This window comes from Melopsittacus undulatus, chromosome 12 (assembly GCF_012275295.1).
Source record: "Melopsittacus undulatus isolate bMelUnd1 chromosome 12, bMelUnd1.mat.Z, whole genome shotgun sequence".
Classification (NCBI taxonomy): Eukaryota; Metazoa; Chordata; class Aves; order Psittaciformes; family Psittaculidae; genus Melopsittacus; species Melopsittacus undulatus.
The window spans coordinates 19,308,293-19,322,840 of record NC_047538.1 but is presented as its reverse complement, the minus strand read 5'-3'; the positions used below and the strand labels follow the sequence as shown (position 1 = coordinate 19,322,840).

At 46.0% G+C, this 14,548-nt stretch overlaps 1 protein-coding gene across 2 annotated transcripts; it reads right to left on the bottom strand.

The window, feature by feature from the left end:
* Nucleotides 1–19: 19 nt before the first annotated feature.
* Nucleotides 20–14,443, bottom strand: SART3 (spliceosome associated factor 3, U4/U6 recycling protein). Of its 2 annotated transcripts, none has more exons than XM_034068660.1 (19): nt 14,249–14,443; nt 13,326–13,452; nt 12,420–12,524; nt 11,016–11,200; nt 10,232–10,337; nt 9,401–9,525; nt 8,941–9,096; nt 7,786–7,924; nt 7,270–7,377; nt 6,813–6,890; nt 6,545–6,603; nt 5,730–5,839; nt 5,361–5,473; nt 4,892–4,968; nt 4,350–4,518; nt 3,207–3,649; nt 2,821–2,973; nt 1,930–2,117; nt 20–1,404 (listed from the first exon to the last, which is right to left on the bottom strand). In XM_034068660.1, the coding sequence occupies exons 1-19, from the start codon at nt 14,426–14,428 to the stop codon at nt 1,224–1,226; spliced, it is 2,802 nt and encodes a 933-aa protein (XP_033924551.1). In that variant the 5' UTR covers nt 14,429–14,443; the 3' UTR covers nt 20–1,223. The 2 variants fall into 2 exon arrangements, with proteins under 2 accessions (XP_033924551.1, XP_033924552.1); XM_034068661.1 differs by having other exon boundaries at nt 3,207–3,646.
* Between the last annotated feature and the right edge of the window lie 105 nt (nt 14,444–14,548).

The window sequence follows — 14,548 nt, the reverse complement described above, 5'->3', positions numbered from 1 at the left end:
GTTAAAGCATCACAGAACATAAGCACTGAAAATAAGTGTTTATTTGCAGCAGTGCTCGTGTTGTACAAGTGAACTTGGCACTGAGGCCCCCCTCACATTCAACCCCTGCCTGTGCTGACTTCCAGAGCCGGCACCAGGTTCAGTTGACAAGCAGCAATATTTCTACCCAAGCTCACGTACCAGACTAAAGTGGTTTCAGGATATTCATATGAGATGGAGCGAGCTATTTAGGGTAAAGTAAGTGACACTGTGTCTCTCAGTGCACCTGAGGCGAGGTACATCAGCATTACCCAGCTGCCAGAGGATAAGTGCAATTCCAACACCCACATTTAAACAAAAGCAACAGTATTTATAGAAAACCTTTGAGAACTTGAGTTTAATAAACCAGGAAAGGTCAGCTTGCACTTCACATTTGTACAAAACCATACAGAAACCACCTGCAAAAGACTTTATGAACTAGCTAGCAAAAACAACCCCAAAAAAAGAAAATGGTCCTCAGCAACAGCACAGACAGCTTATGGGAAACAAAAGTTGCCAGCTCTAAGGATTACCTCCTGACACTTCAAATCATGAATCTGAATGTCTCTTACAAATACACAATATAAAAAACAGGGCAACTGGAACAGAACATTAACTGAAGACAGAGATGTATGTTGGTGTATATACATATACACACATGTATAGAAACTCTCCCAATACTAAAATAGGCCATTGTGGTGAAGTTACGAGCGTCTGCATCTCATGCTTAATGGAAGGAGATGAATGTCCCTGCGAGTGTGTGGTTGGGTGGCAAATGGGTTTGTTGGCAGAGAGAAGGACTGCAATCACGATCGGAGCTGACCAGCGGAGCCTGACAAGGGTAGCACTAAGCTTTCACATTGCATCTCGTTCCTTAACGAAAGAGACATCTGTAAAGCATTCCCGAAACTCGATGTGGCATCCGACCTGTACAGGAAACACTTCCCCCCTCGTTACCCTCAATATGAGGAATCATATAATGCCATTTTACCAGAACATAGCATAAACTCTTTGCTCTTACAAACAGAGGAAAAGAAAACCTGGATTTGTACCATCCTACACTGGTCTCGATGAATGCAGGAGTCCAGAACAGTATTTACAAGTGATTGTGACTGGCGTTCTCTCCTCGCTAGCGTAAGGACACAACATGGCTTCCATAAAGGCATTTCACATTTTACCAGACCCGCTGATTGCAGACTTTTTGCTCACTTTTTCAGTAGCATCTTGGCAAAGTCAGCATTGGACATCTTCTTCGGCTCCTCGGGGGGGGCGGAGGAAGCTGCTGGTGAGTTCTGGACCATCCCGTTCTCAGCCTTAGCCACAGGATTGCTCTGGCGCTGCAACGCACGAGGCACCATGGAAAGCTGTGTCCTTCCCTTCCCTCGCCTGGACAGCAAAAAGGGACATTTAAAAGAATCCCCGAGCTCTTGGAAGGTACTGGTTTAACTTGGGGAAACAAAAAGGACTTTGTTCACTATGAGGAGCACTCTTCTATATTACTCCCGTCTATGGTTTCAGTAATAAGTAGTGCAAAGCTTTCAATGGGTGCACTTTGAAACAGGACACCCACGTCCTGGCAGAAACCAACAGCCCAGCAGTCCCCAGAAACTGAATCCAACACAACACTAAGCAGTGGGAGTGCCCTGAAAGATGGAAGAGCAACCGGAATGCTCACTGTGAGCAATGCCTGGCTCTCCAGAACAAGAGCACATGGAAGTTATTAGTACTAAGGCACAAATGTGTCCAATGCCTGATACTCTCGGGCACTACAGACCTGTTTCTATTGATAAGGAAGAAAAATCCATTTTCCCCCCTCAATCCAGCACCTTTTCAATGTTCTTCCCTATTCCAGATTAAATGCCTATATTCTAGCATGTAAAGACACCCAGTGTTCCCTTTCCCAGCACTTACGCTCCATAGACCTGGCGCGGCACCGCAAACTGGGAGGCTCTGCCTGCCTCAGCCTTGTCCGGCAGCTTTCGGAGGGGGGGGTTACTGATCATCACCTTGATGACGTGCTCCTTGACCGTCAGGCCATCCATTTTCAGCACAGCCTGTGAGGCCTGAGCTTCGTTTTCATATTCCACATAGGCCAGGCCCTAAATAAAAGAGGTGCCTTACATTAGGTTTAGTGCTGCTTTCTCTGCATTTGGTCAAGTAGACCTACATGTGGCTGAAAGGCCAGTGTTCTTCAGCTAAAAGAATTCTTACCTACAACCTACACTTACTGACTCTCATTCATGAGTTTCACAGGAAATAAACTGGATTATACCATCCGAAGCACATTTATTTGTGATTTAGTCACAATCCCAACTCAAACTAAGCTCAGAATGTGGCCTGCAATGTGCAGGGTAGACACAGAAGCACTTTGTGACAAGGTGTGCACACAACAGGAACTACACTTGAGATACTGTCAGGAACTAGAAAATACATGAAAGAACACATGCACACCATCACCAGCACAGCACCCACTGGAAGTGCCCAACACAGATATGGCCAAGGTGGAGTTTTGGCAGAGCAGCCACTGGTTTAGAGTCTCTTATTTCACAAGGACTCATTCATCCCTGTCAGAGGTGGCTCATTTCTCACTGGCACATCTATTGTTGTAGCAGATGGTACGAACAATAGCCTCAAGACACTGAAGGAGGGAGGAGGGGAATCAGTTACACCAGGTGAATCTAGCCAGTTACTTAAAAACAAGTTCTCTGCAGACTTACTAATAACTTACTAATGACTAAAGACTTCATGACAAGGTCCTTTCTGAAGGATTCCTTACATTAGGAGAGCATTATGGAAGCCTACCTTGGGTTTGCCTGCTCGGTTGGTGACCAGCCGAATGTCTTTAACATTCCCATGGGCTTTACACACATCTTCCAGCTCTTCCTTAGTGCAGGAAAATGGCAAACCAGATATAAACAGTTTGTGTTTCTCCAGCGTAGTGCTGTACCTGAACACCTGAGGAAAGGAGGAGGCTGTTAGTTTGCAGACCAAAGACTCCAGTTATTTCAATCTATCACACCCCCAAAAAGGTGCCAATCCTGATTTATGGCAAAGTAACATAAGAACCAAGAATTCCCAGGAAACAGTTTTACTGCTACATTATCACATTACCATTCCAAACCAACACGAGTTCATTACATGCAACAGCCCCAAAGTTCAACCTGTTACTTGAAAGAATAAAAGCCTACCTTGAAGTCTGGATGCTTGTTCTTGTCAACACACGGAGACACAAACATGGGTCTCCCCTCCACAGCCTGACGATCCAAGCCAAGGGCCTGGCGAGCAGACTTCTCCTCCTTGAATTCCACGTAGCAATAGCCTCGGAACGTCCCCTTGTTGCTGAACACTGGACGGATTTCTGCCACCTCCCCACAGCTCTCAAAGAGCTCTTTCAGTTTCACCTCTGGCTCTGCCATGTTGTAGGAGAGGTTGCTGACGAACACAGTTACGTTATCCTTGCTGCTGTCATGTAAGACCTTGGGGATGTCCTTTCGACTGGTGGTTGCCTTTTCCTTCTGGTTTGCTGGGCAATCTGGCTTTTCGGGTCCACTTCTCCCAAAGAGTCCCATTTCTACCTCCATGTCTTCTTCAAGTAAACCATCACCCTTGTGTCTCTTGCTGGGCTGCTCTGCTGACGAATGACATTGAAAGCCTTACTAAGTAAGAGTTGCACCATTTCATTCACCATTGCAATTACACTGTCCTCTGTTACCACTGTGCATTTCCAAACGGAAACGGCACAAAATCCAGTCACAGGTCTCACAGACACAAAGAGAAACCTCCCTCAGGTGCTTAGTAATGAGTAACAAGAGGTTATTTGCCCAGTACAGCAAGGATTTAGATGAAAGCAAAACGAACACTTTCCTTTTCTCTGTCAGTTGCAACTACTGATTCGTATCATTCTCCCTTCACCTAATGGGGTTACTAGTATGGAAGAAGAAAATCCCAAACTCCCAGGGGCAGTAACCTCTTAAAATCTTCTGTTACCACCTTCCATGAGGCTGCTCCAATGCTCAATAATCCAATTTAGACACACACCTCGGCAGCGTATGAGTCAGGAAAATGACTTTAAGGTACAGTATTTCTCTGAAATAATAAAACCCTAAACCTCTGTAAGTCCTTATAAACATGTACTTCTGTTGCTCGGAAACCATTTAACCTTGCTGTCATTTCATTCCCACAACAAAGATCTCCCAGGGGAAAGAGACCCTGAACAGACAGCAGCTCTGTGAAGGCACCAGCGATGCCACTTCCTCCGCTGCCTCTAACAGAAAGGAGACAACCAATAACCCTGTTGCCAAAGGTCTGAAGTTTGAATTTATCTTTGTTACCTTCTTCCTCTTGTCCCCATTCACCCTCATCGTCATCATCTGCTTTGCGTTTGTCCCCAGCCCTGGCTTTTTTAGCCTTCTTGGAAGCTTTCTTTTCTGCCCGAGCCTGCTTTCGCTGTTCAGCTTTCTCCTCCTCCAGCTTTGCCAGAGCAGCTTCTTTCTCAGCAGCCTACAAACACAAGACATTGTTTCTCCAGTGACTGCAAAGCATTTTCTAGAGTACTCAACCTGGAGGGTTTCTCCTCAGCTCCATTAAACACAGCACTAACAGGATCAACATTTAAAGCACATCAACTCTTTGCTCTTAGAGCTTCCCTGGAGTGCACATTACTCTTGTATCTATCCAAGGGTCAAAAGGTGAAAGATAAAAACCATCAGAAGAGGTGAACCATAGTTTTTAAACTAAAACCAACAGCTCTGAGGCTTTAAGACAGTTCAGGTCTATCCATGGGAACCAGCATTAGAGATCTGACATGCAGACACGCATGATCTTAATATAGGTATTGCCTATAAATTGCTCAGGTAGTTCAGAAAGTTCTGACCTTTGCTCTTTGTTCATTGACTCGAGCTAGTCTGTTCTCTGTTTTCTGAACAGCTGCATCCCAGTCTTCCAGAGTTCCTAATGGAGAGAAAAAATAAAAGGCCTTGTATTTAGCTTTCCCTTAATTTGAAAATACAGTTCTGGAAAAATAGGAGTCAGTGAGTTCATGGAATTTGTTCTTAATATTAACCATTACACATGAAAATTCGAACTATAACGAGGTGCCTTCAAAGAGAAGAAAACCCAAGCAGAGCAGAAATCTCTCATTTATAATATGACACTCTAAAAAGGCATGGAAAAACCCAGCAGGCTGCAAGTCAGGCCAGAAAGGAAGAAAAAGAAAGAGGAGAGCTGCTTGTGTATACTACAGTAGTGAAAAGAAAGGAAGCCTTCAGCAGAACACAAAGCACTGGATCAAAATTCACTCTCTCTCATTGTACACGAACCAGATGATGCACAGTTACAGTTACCTTCTATTCTCTCCAGCGTGAGCAGCACCTCACAGACGTGCTCTGGATAGTCACTGGTGCACTGCACAGCTCGATGCAAGGCCTTCCTGCAGTGCTGAGTATCGCCATGAGCTCTGCAGGAGGAAAACCACAGCAGTAAGGAGCCAATCCTCCGCATGCAGATCACAAGACAGGACAGTTAACTACACTGTGCACAAGTGTCTTCCCTCCTTCTACGCATTATTGCTGTAATAGGCATAAAATATACTGCAGAGCTACTGCAAGAACCATTAAAGCACATATAAACCCATGTGAAGTATCCAAGTCTTGTCTTACACAGATAAGCGAACTAAAATGCTAACGAACTCTCCCAGCCAGCCAAGCTCTTACCTTTCTAGGTTATAATACTCCAGCCACATGTTAGCATATTTGGCATTTCCTTTAGTCATAATGTTGTCCCAAAGTTCTCTGGCTTTCTGCATGTTGTTACACAAGCGAGCCTGAAACACAACATCCAAAGCACTCAGTATGACTGCAGATTATTTATTCAGCACCATTTCCCCCCTGCCTTCCCTCTACCCCCAGAACAAGAAAACACTACAGATTCATTCAGATCCAGGCACACACTGTCCAGCAGGACTGCAATGCCTGAGACTTTACAATCCACCCCACGCGTTACGTCCCAAGAAGTTACAGCACAAAGGTAACAGGACTTATCCTGATCTGTATGGGTCTGTGGCAAAGGAAGGAAATAAAACATCCACTCACAGGCAGTGGCTGCACCAGTACATTGATATCTGTATTAGTCTGAATCTAGTTGGTGTAGGCAGCAGTAAATTAGGCAGGATTTGAGGCAGCTTACAGCCTCAGTGCTCAGTTCCAAGCCAGTGTGGCCAGCCCGCTAACCAAGGTAACTCACACACTTCTGTACCACACTGCAGTCACAACTGCATTAACACACTAACAGTCCTGATAACCTTCCCAAAGAGAATGCCGTTTCCTTCCTGGGATGTTGTTCTTCAAGCGTGAAGCTACACTATGTGCTTGATCAGTCCAGACACAGGAGTGGAAGAAGAGAGATTTACTCACTGAAGTCACCCAGACAAAACACCCAAGTACAAAAGGATTGCATTCTGTGGCTGGAACCTTAAAAGGACCCATTTCCTCTAGCCTACCAATTTAACCACAGCAGATGGAAACCTTACCTCTATTCTTGCCCAGTTCTGCATGATGGTGCAGGACGGATCACCACTTTCACTGAATCCTGGGAATAAAACCAACAACTGTTTCTGAAGGGCTCTTGGAAACAGAGTGTTTATTAAACAGCTTCTACATTGTACACGAGATGTGTATCTGTAGCCTTCTTAAAGCGTTTGAGACACTTGAGGACATGTTAAACATCATGGGAAGAACTGGTCTTATTAAAATCATTCTTGAACAAGAGAAAACAATATATTAGATGATTTTACTTACTCTCTTCTACTTCTTGTTTCAAATACTCCACAGCACGGGCAAATGCAGACCGCAGCTCTTCCAGCTCCTTACTCGAGTCTTTAGAAAGAAAGAAAATCCAATGATTTCCAGGCAATTCTTTCATCTCCCATCACTAAAACCTCTTCCTTATCACCCACAATGATTTTAAAGGGGAACCTAAATGTTATTACCTCAGTAAAACTCACTACAAGCATAATAAAAATACACCAAGCACCTAAAACATAAAGGAGGGTATTTTTGCAACAGCACAATCTATTCTGTCAGCAAGAGCTGCTTTAAACCCACTGAGTTCATATATTTTAGAGACACTGACTGGCCAGAAAACAGGTTTTGTAAAAGATATGAAACTACTAAAATGCTGTTACATCTTGTAACAATACCAGAGAGACACCTAGGAAAGAGATCAAACATTTATTCACACCTATATCATAGGTACCTTGTGTAAAATCCACCCTTCTTCTCAGGTAATCAAGATACGCCTGCCAGATTTCTACATAGTCCGTTGCCTGAATAAAACCTGCATTCAGAGCTTTTTCAAACATTTCTGAAAGAAAATAGGGGAAAAAAACATACAAACATTTATTTTCCAGATATTGACAAAACTAGCAAGCTACAATGTATAGAAAGAAGTCCATACACCTCATCTATCTGGAGACAGGAAAACACAGTAACTCCTGCACATGCTAAACGGGTTTAGGAAAGGGATTTACAAGCCAGTTTACATGAACATTAGTGAAGTTGTTCACTGCTTGCTCAGAAGTGAAGCTGCTCAACAGCAGCAGTGCTGCCCTAGGAACACGATGCTGCACATTTCATCAGCTTTAAGACTGCTGCAGCAGGATGAAAACAAATCCTACAGTGTTCTGCAAGCCACCATCTGTCAGATGTTATTCAGGGTGCAGAAAGCAGTTCTGTACTAGAGAGAAGGTTTGCTGAGATGGCCTTTCTTTACCAGAAATAATGCTGTGGTCAACTCTGTGCCTCTCCATCGCCAGAAGATACCTAATCCACAGCCCCACCGTCCAGGGACAGTTCCTAACAGCGCGGTCATGAGCGGACAAGACCAATTCCTTCACCTTCAGCTGCCGGTCCTGGAATAACAATACAACAAAGTTTTATGTTCCTGTTAGCCAGAGAGAGCATCCGAGACAAAATACCAGCTTATGAAGAGCAACACCTTAAAAAAGTACTTTTACATGTGAAAAGCTAAGACAGGATGGGTATTTTGAAGTCTATACTCTTACAATCTCAGTGAACACCACATCAGAAAGGATACAGTCAGGAACAACACAACCAACAATTCCATGCAACGTCAGTCTGCAATACCTAACCATCTGCTTTAACCAAGCCAGTTAGGTATTTTCTGCCAATGAGATAAATATAACAAAGGCACTGAGTAAATTTTCCACTGCTCTTCATACATTAAGAAGAGAGAAAAGGATACAAAGCAAGGAGGGTGTACACATAGCCTACTTCAGCCACCCACAACCTGCTGTCTCAAGCTGGTAAGATCCAGACAACAGAGCAACTCAGCCTACATAAGCCTCCTGTAGCAAGTTACACTGATCTCCTAACAGCCCAACCTTCTGTCCATATGTAAAGCCCTGCCTCTCAAGTTCAGCATGATTCTCAAACTGCATTAGCCAGTCCACATGTAAACAGACTGAACATCTGGGTTTGTCTGGATCACTCCCCAGTGATCCAGACAGCACTGAACTGCTTTGCCTACACGAGCTAGAAGGAGGGACACCCTCAGAAGCAATGCCTCTGGATGAGGAGCTACAAAGGCAACACCAGGGCTCCCAGTAAAGTTGGCTGCACTCAGTCAACTCTGCCATATAGCACAAACCTCAATGCAAACAACCAGTTTAATTCTGTGCAGCTCAAGGAGGAAGAGCAGATGCTCATTCAATCAATAAATGCATCACTGGAAACAGGAAGAAACCAAAGGCAAGGTGAAAAATCAGTCTTTAAATAGCTCAGAGAGTAAGGGGCAGGACTGAGGTGAAACTTGGTCTTTTGTTTATCAGCCACCAAGATTAAAATAAAACCAAACCCCCTCCACCAGGGAAATGAAACTGGAAACATCTGGGGTTTTGTTCCTTACCAAATACTGATTGTAACGTGCCCAGAGATCTGGCACAAGGCAGTTCTCAGCCAAAGCCCTCTCGTAGATCAACTGAATGCGAGCCGGATCACCTGCTTTCATTTCAAAATCAATGTAAGCTTGATATTCTGCCAGCTTTGGTGTTTCAGCCCCCAGCTGGAAAACAAAGAGGGATACAAAAAAATTAAACTCTAAACCAAAGCCCAATTTAAGCAACTCAATTGTTACTGAGAGTAGGGTGCTCCTGGGCACCTCAGGGTGGCCTGACACAAGCAACAGATTCAACAGTTTCTACTCTACCCAGTTGTGAGGCTTCATGTCTCACACTGCTCACAGCTGAAAGCCCCCTGGCAATATGCAGCTGCTCTGTGACTAGAACAATACAACTTAGGGAATAAAGGGAATCATCCCCATGCAATTAAGTGTTTGCTTTTAAAGAGAAGTGCAAATAAAACATTACCAGTGCCTCTTCATAGGGTTTGCACTTTTCCAATTGCTGGAGAGCTTTCTTGTAATTCTTTATTGTTGTTTCTGGGATTGGATCTTCTGACCACTCCTCATATTCAGCATAAGAAGTCTCCATATCTATAGAACAGACATGAAAACCTGTCAGTAATGCACTTATCGGATTAAATAATCAGATTTCAACCTATGTTTGACACATATTTGTACTTTTATTTATGCTTTTAATCTTGACTGTCACACTACTGAACACTTACAGGGGTCAGGTAGCTCATCTTACACAGTGCACCACAACAGAAACTCAAGATACATTAAAGCTACAGATCTGGATTTAGAAACCCAAAGTGGCAAGATTCTCCCAAGGCTGTAACAAAAGGAACCCAACTTCTTTCAATGTGCAAATGCAGAAGTACTTAACTTCCTCCTATAAACAAATCAGCAAGAGATTTAAGGAGTTTAAAGTATGAATTAGAAAGGACATGATATCAACAATCCAGCTGTCAGCATGTACTGCTCCCAAGTTAGGTTCTTGTGTAGTGATCACCACAGCTGAATTCCTCATTCCTATGTTTTATACTCATTGCTCATACTTTAAACAGCCCCAAATTACATACTGAAGAAACAGAGAAGCTGTTTCAATGAGTAACAATATTTCTGAACAAAAGGGATCCGTGCATCATTCAAGAGGCCCTAAACAGAGGCCAATGCCATTGATTAAAGAATATAGCAGTCTTACAGCTGGAGTCTGTGTGGCTCTACCAAAAGAATAACCAGGACTAAATGCTGGATGAGTGCAACAGCTTCTCCACCCCACCTCAGCAGCTCTTACCCAACAGTGGGATCCCCAGCTGGCGCCTGAACAGCGTGTGGATCTTCTCAAGCTGGTTGCAGAGCATCTGCTGCTGCTCTGGAGATGGAACACTGCCAGGAGCTGGCTACAAACAAAAGGACTCAAGTTTAATCAGTTCTCTCAAGCCGGAGCAGGTGAATATTATAGGGTATTGGTTACAGGTTGGGGGATCAGGGCTCCAAATGACTACTTGAATCCTGAAGAACACACACCGACACCCTATTATGGGCAAGGACACATTTTGACTTCCCTCTCTTACATGGTAAAGTACAAACCCATGTATTTCACATTCTGGCCATCTTGTAAAGGCATCTCTTGCCAAGAGAACAGAACCGAACGTTCCAGGGATAACACACTATCAGCCAAAAGTCCCAAAGAGTGTGAAATAAGGAATGAGTTAAAAGCTGCAGTAGAAAACAGTCTGGAAGTATAAACATGACCATGTGCAGAAATACTGACTGGCAGCAACACTGTTTAATAATGAAGCTGCTCAGTTCAGAGCTATTCTTGTCAGTTCAAGCTAAAGCAATAGAGTGGCACCTTGCTTCTGGTTATGAGATTTTATGATCTCATTTAAACACACTCCATTACTCAACTAAACACACACAACACTCTTCCCAGACCAAAGGGTGCGTTTCTGCAGCTGCAGAGAAACCAGCTGTGTGACACGACAGCCTCTTCTCTCAGGGGAGACTGATGAGGGGGCTCAAGCTGACTTGAGACACCACAGCACAGTTTGTTTCTTGCAGGAGAACAGCCTTACCTGTGCTGTTTCCAGGATGGCATTCTCAAACTCCCGGTACGCTTCCCACAGCGCGGTGCCCTTCGTCACATGCAGCCCCACTGCAGTCAGTGCCCTCTCAAAGATGGAGCGAACTCTCTCGATTCCTCCTTCCTGGCCAATGCCCCCAATTGAATACTGGGCATATTCCAACCAAATTTCAGGACCTAAACAAAGGCAGGAGAAACAAAATAGAGTTTTCTTCTGAATAAAGTCATTCTTGCAGTTGCTACCAACACCTACTGACTCCCATATGCCACGTCTGGTACCCAAGCTGCATCAGAGAGAGATGAATCGAGACACACACACACACCCCCCCAACAGCAGCTTCACTCTTCTTGAGCACATTGTGCAGAGCTGGGCCTGACAACTCAGCTTAAAGCAAGCCCTTATTCTCTTTCCAGACTCCAGCGCTCACTTGTTCAGCAACTGCTTTAGCAGCATAAGCACAAAGGTGAGAGGGATGTGCTACAACAGCATGAGCTGTCTGGCACCTCTCCTGCCTATGGCAGTCCTTGAGTAAACCACGTTCAGGGACTCCCATTAGAGACCATCCAACCAAGAGACATTAGGATTGCACATCTCAGGCTCCAGAAGAAGACCTTCCAACCCCCATAGAGCAGAGCCAGAGGGTATCACCTCTCAGCTGTTCATTTCTTCTCCCTGAAGGATCACCAACACTGTGAGGCCAGCTCTGTCAGTGCTCTGATGTGACATTTCACCTGCAATGGATTTAGCTGGATGGTACCAAGCCCTCTCTGTCTCTTCAGGCTTTGTGTTTTCACCACAATCCCCAAAGAGCACGCAGTTACTCAGTGCTTCAAGGTCCAAGTGTTAAGCTCCTGACAGAGGATGAGACACCATGAACTCCCTTGGCTTTTGCCAGGGATGATCAGAGCTGGTCCCACAGCATGGCTTCAAGAACACTGGCTCAGAGACAGTACTTATGAGCTGTTCTGAAAGAGCCATCACGTAGTGGAAGTGGCAGTAAAGACAGTGCCAAGCAACACAGAGACAGGAGTAGAAATGAACCTTTTGAAAGCATTCATTCTCCTCAAAGAAAGAGCTAAAGAATTCCTAATGGGTAGCAGAGAAAGCATTGCTTGAGTGAGAGTAACACCTGCAGCTTTGGGAGATGAGAGGAGGGCAAAATATGCATTTAAAGCCTTCTACAACAATGGCTCAGAAGACTTTAAGGACTGCAGTGGCACTTAAAGCATTGCCCTTAACTGGCCTTAACTCCGACACTTCATAAAAGCTGAGCATCACGTCACAGAGGTTTTGATCCAATTTCTGCATTATAACAGAAGGAAAAAGCTTTCCTAGGGAAAGGAAGCCCCAATGTGAAGGCAACACGATACATTTGACAGTGTCTCAACAACTTACAGATGTAGTCTTTCACAGCTCTCTCAAAGAGCTCATAAACCTTCTCTCGCTCCGAGCTTTCAGAAGCCATTTTTATCTCATCCTTCAACCAGTCCAGCCAGATCTCTGAAAGGAAGAAGTTCAGGTTCCATCACCAGCGGTCAGAAAGAACAACTTCAGTCCCTTTGTGGAGGTTTTTCTTATGAGGGTTTAGAGTAACAGAGTTAAAAATGAAGAGGGAGCCAAGGCAGAGCACAACTGCAGCCTTCACAGCTCCTCACAATCAACCTGAAAGAGGAGTTTGGTAAAGACCTTTCCAACTTGGCACTAAACCTCCTATTTAAAGAGAGCAGAAGTTGCAAGCAGCAACTTATCAGCCGTTTGGGCAGGTCAGTGTGTAGCAGCAACCCAAGAGGCAGCCAGAGACACAGCTTTGACAAGAAGCAGTCAATGGCTTCAGAGCCTGCGAGTTTCCCCCTGAAAAGAAGGAAAACTTCCCTTGCCAAGGCTAAAAGCAGCAGGGCAGAGCAGCCTCTGCAATATTTACCCTGTCTCACACCAGGTCACATCCTGGCAGGAGCAGCCAGCAAACAGGCAGACCAGAGGCTGGAGGAGATGGGCACAAACACCCTCCTTCCAGTCCCACACCACTGCAGCAGCCTCCGGCAGGGGACAGGGCAGGTGCAGGGGGCAAAAGCTCAGATCCCTGCAGCAGACCCATTACCCTTCATCTGCAAGAGGCCAAGCTCAATGCTGACCATTGACACCATTCAAAGAGTCCTAAATCTGCTCTTTTAGGTTTCTCCCGGCTGGAACAAGGCTGGTGAAGCCTGACACAAACGTACATGATCTCACTACTGAAACTCATTGTACGCAGGCAATGCTAGAGCTGCATCAGGGGCAACAGGAGCAGAAAGCACTCTGTACCTTCGGTAAGTGGGAAGAGTTCACTCATCTTCTGCCGAGCTCTTCTGAGCTTCACCAGCTCTCCCTCCTGGCGGAGCAGCTTTATCAGGTCCAAGTGACAGTTATAGTCAAAAGCATTGATGGAGAGCTTTGGAACAAGAGGAAATACCACGTTAAAAGTACTGCTCGGTGATGGCCACGGCAAATAAACCTGAAAACACTCGGAACAGAACCTCATACTCTCCTGGGGAGCACAGACCTCACCATGGCTGTGTAACACCTCCTTACATAGAGTTGCACCAAACTCCACTGTTGTTTGCAGGATACTTTCAGGTCACAAGCAGGCGTTTATAACAACCCCCTCCCACTTTAACAGCGCTTTAAAGTTAACCTTGAGCTCAGCTTAAGGCTCTAAGCTCTAAAGGTTAGCGCTCAGCAGTGCAAATGCCAGCACCTGGAGCAGCTTCCAGCTGCAGAAACAAACCTATGAATGGAAAACTTAAAAAGCATCTTCCACCAGTGCTAAATGTGTGTTAATTTATTTAAAGATGATAGAACAAACAAAGGAACAGCCAGCTAAGGGCTTTTCAATGAGTACAAGCTACCCACGGGGCTCTCCTCTCCGGCTTCCCTCTAAAGCCAACCCCAAAGCGCTCAGTTCCACTTCCAACCCCAAACATTCACTCCCTGCGAATCCCCAGCACCAATCCCCAGGAGCCGCCGCGGATTCTCCCCCGTTGCGGCCGCGCTGCCCCAGCGGGCAGCCACAAAGAGAACCGAGAACCGAGCCCTCCCCACGGACGCGTCTCTCGTAGCAACGCGGCCGGGTGAGGAGCGCCGGGCCCGGCCCAGTGCCGCTTCCCCCGGGGTGAGGGCTGGGCCCGGGCGGAGGCCGCGCTGCTGCTGCCGCCGCCGCCCCCTCCTCAAGCCGCCGCCGGCCCCACCTGCTCCTCCAGCCGCTGGATCTCGGCCTCGTTCTCCTTCTCCTCGTCTTCGCCATCACCGGACGAGTCCGAGTCTCCCTCGTCCTCCGAGTCCCCGCCCGACTCGGGGTCACCCTCCGGGAGCCGCTTCTCGTCCTCCTCCGCCACCACCGCCGCCGCCTCAGCTCCCGCCGCCGCCATCTTATGCAGCTCGCTTCGCAGCCAGCCGCGCTCCGCCGTGCGACGGGGCTGTCCGCGCCGCGCCTGCTCCGCCGCCGCGCACCGCCACCCGGCAAGCGCTGTGCAAAGAGAACCGAACCT

What these genes read in the sequence shown, in the direction of transcription:
- SART3 (XM_034068660.1), bottom strand. Translation starts at nt 14,428, where the DNA reads ATGGCGGCGGCGGGAGCTGAGGCGGCGGCGGTGGTGGCGGAGGAGGAC. An exon ending in AGCTGTGAAAGACTACATCT is followed by an intron (nt 11,201 to 12,419) that starts GTAAGTTGTTGA and finishes GCCTTTGTTTAG; the next exon opens with GTCCTGAAATTTGGTTGGAA. An exon ending in CACGCTGGAGAGAATAGAAG is followed by an intron (nt 4,969 to 5,360) that starts GTAACTGTAACT and finishes TCTCTCCATTAG; the next exon opens with GAACTCTGGAAGACTGGGAT.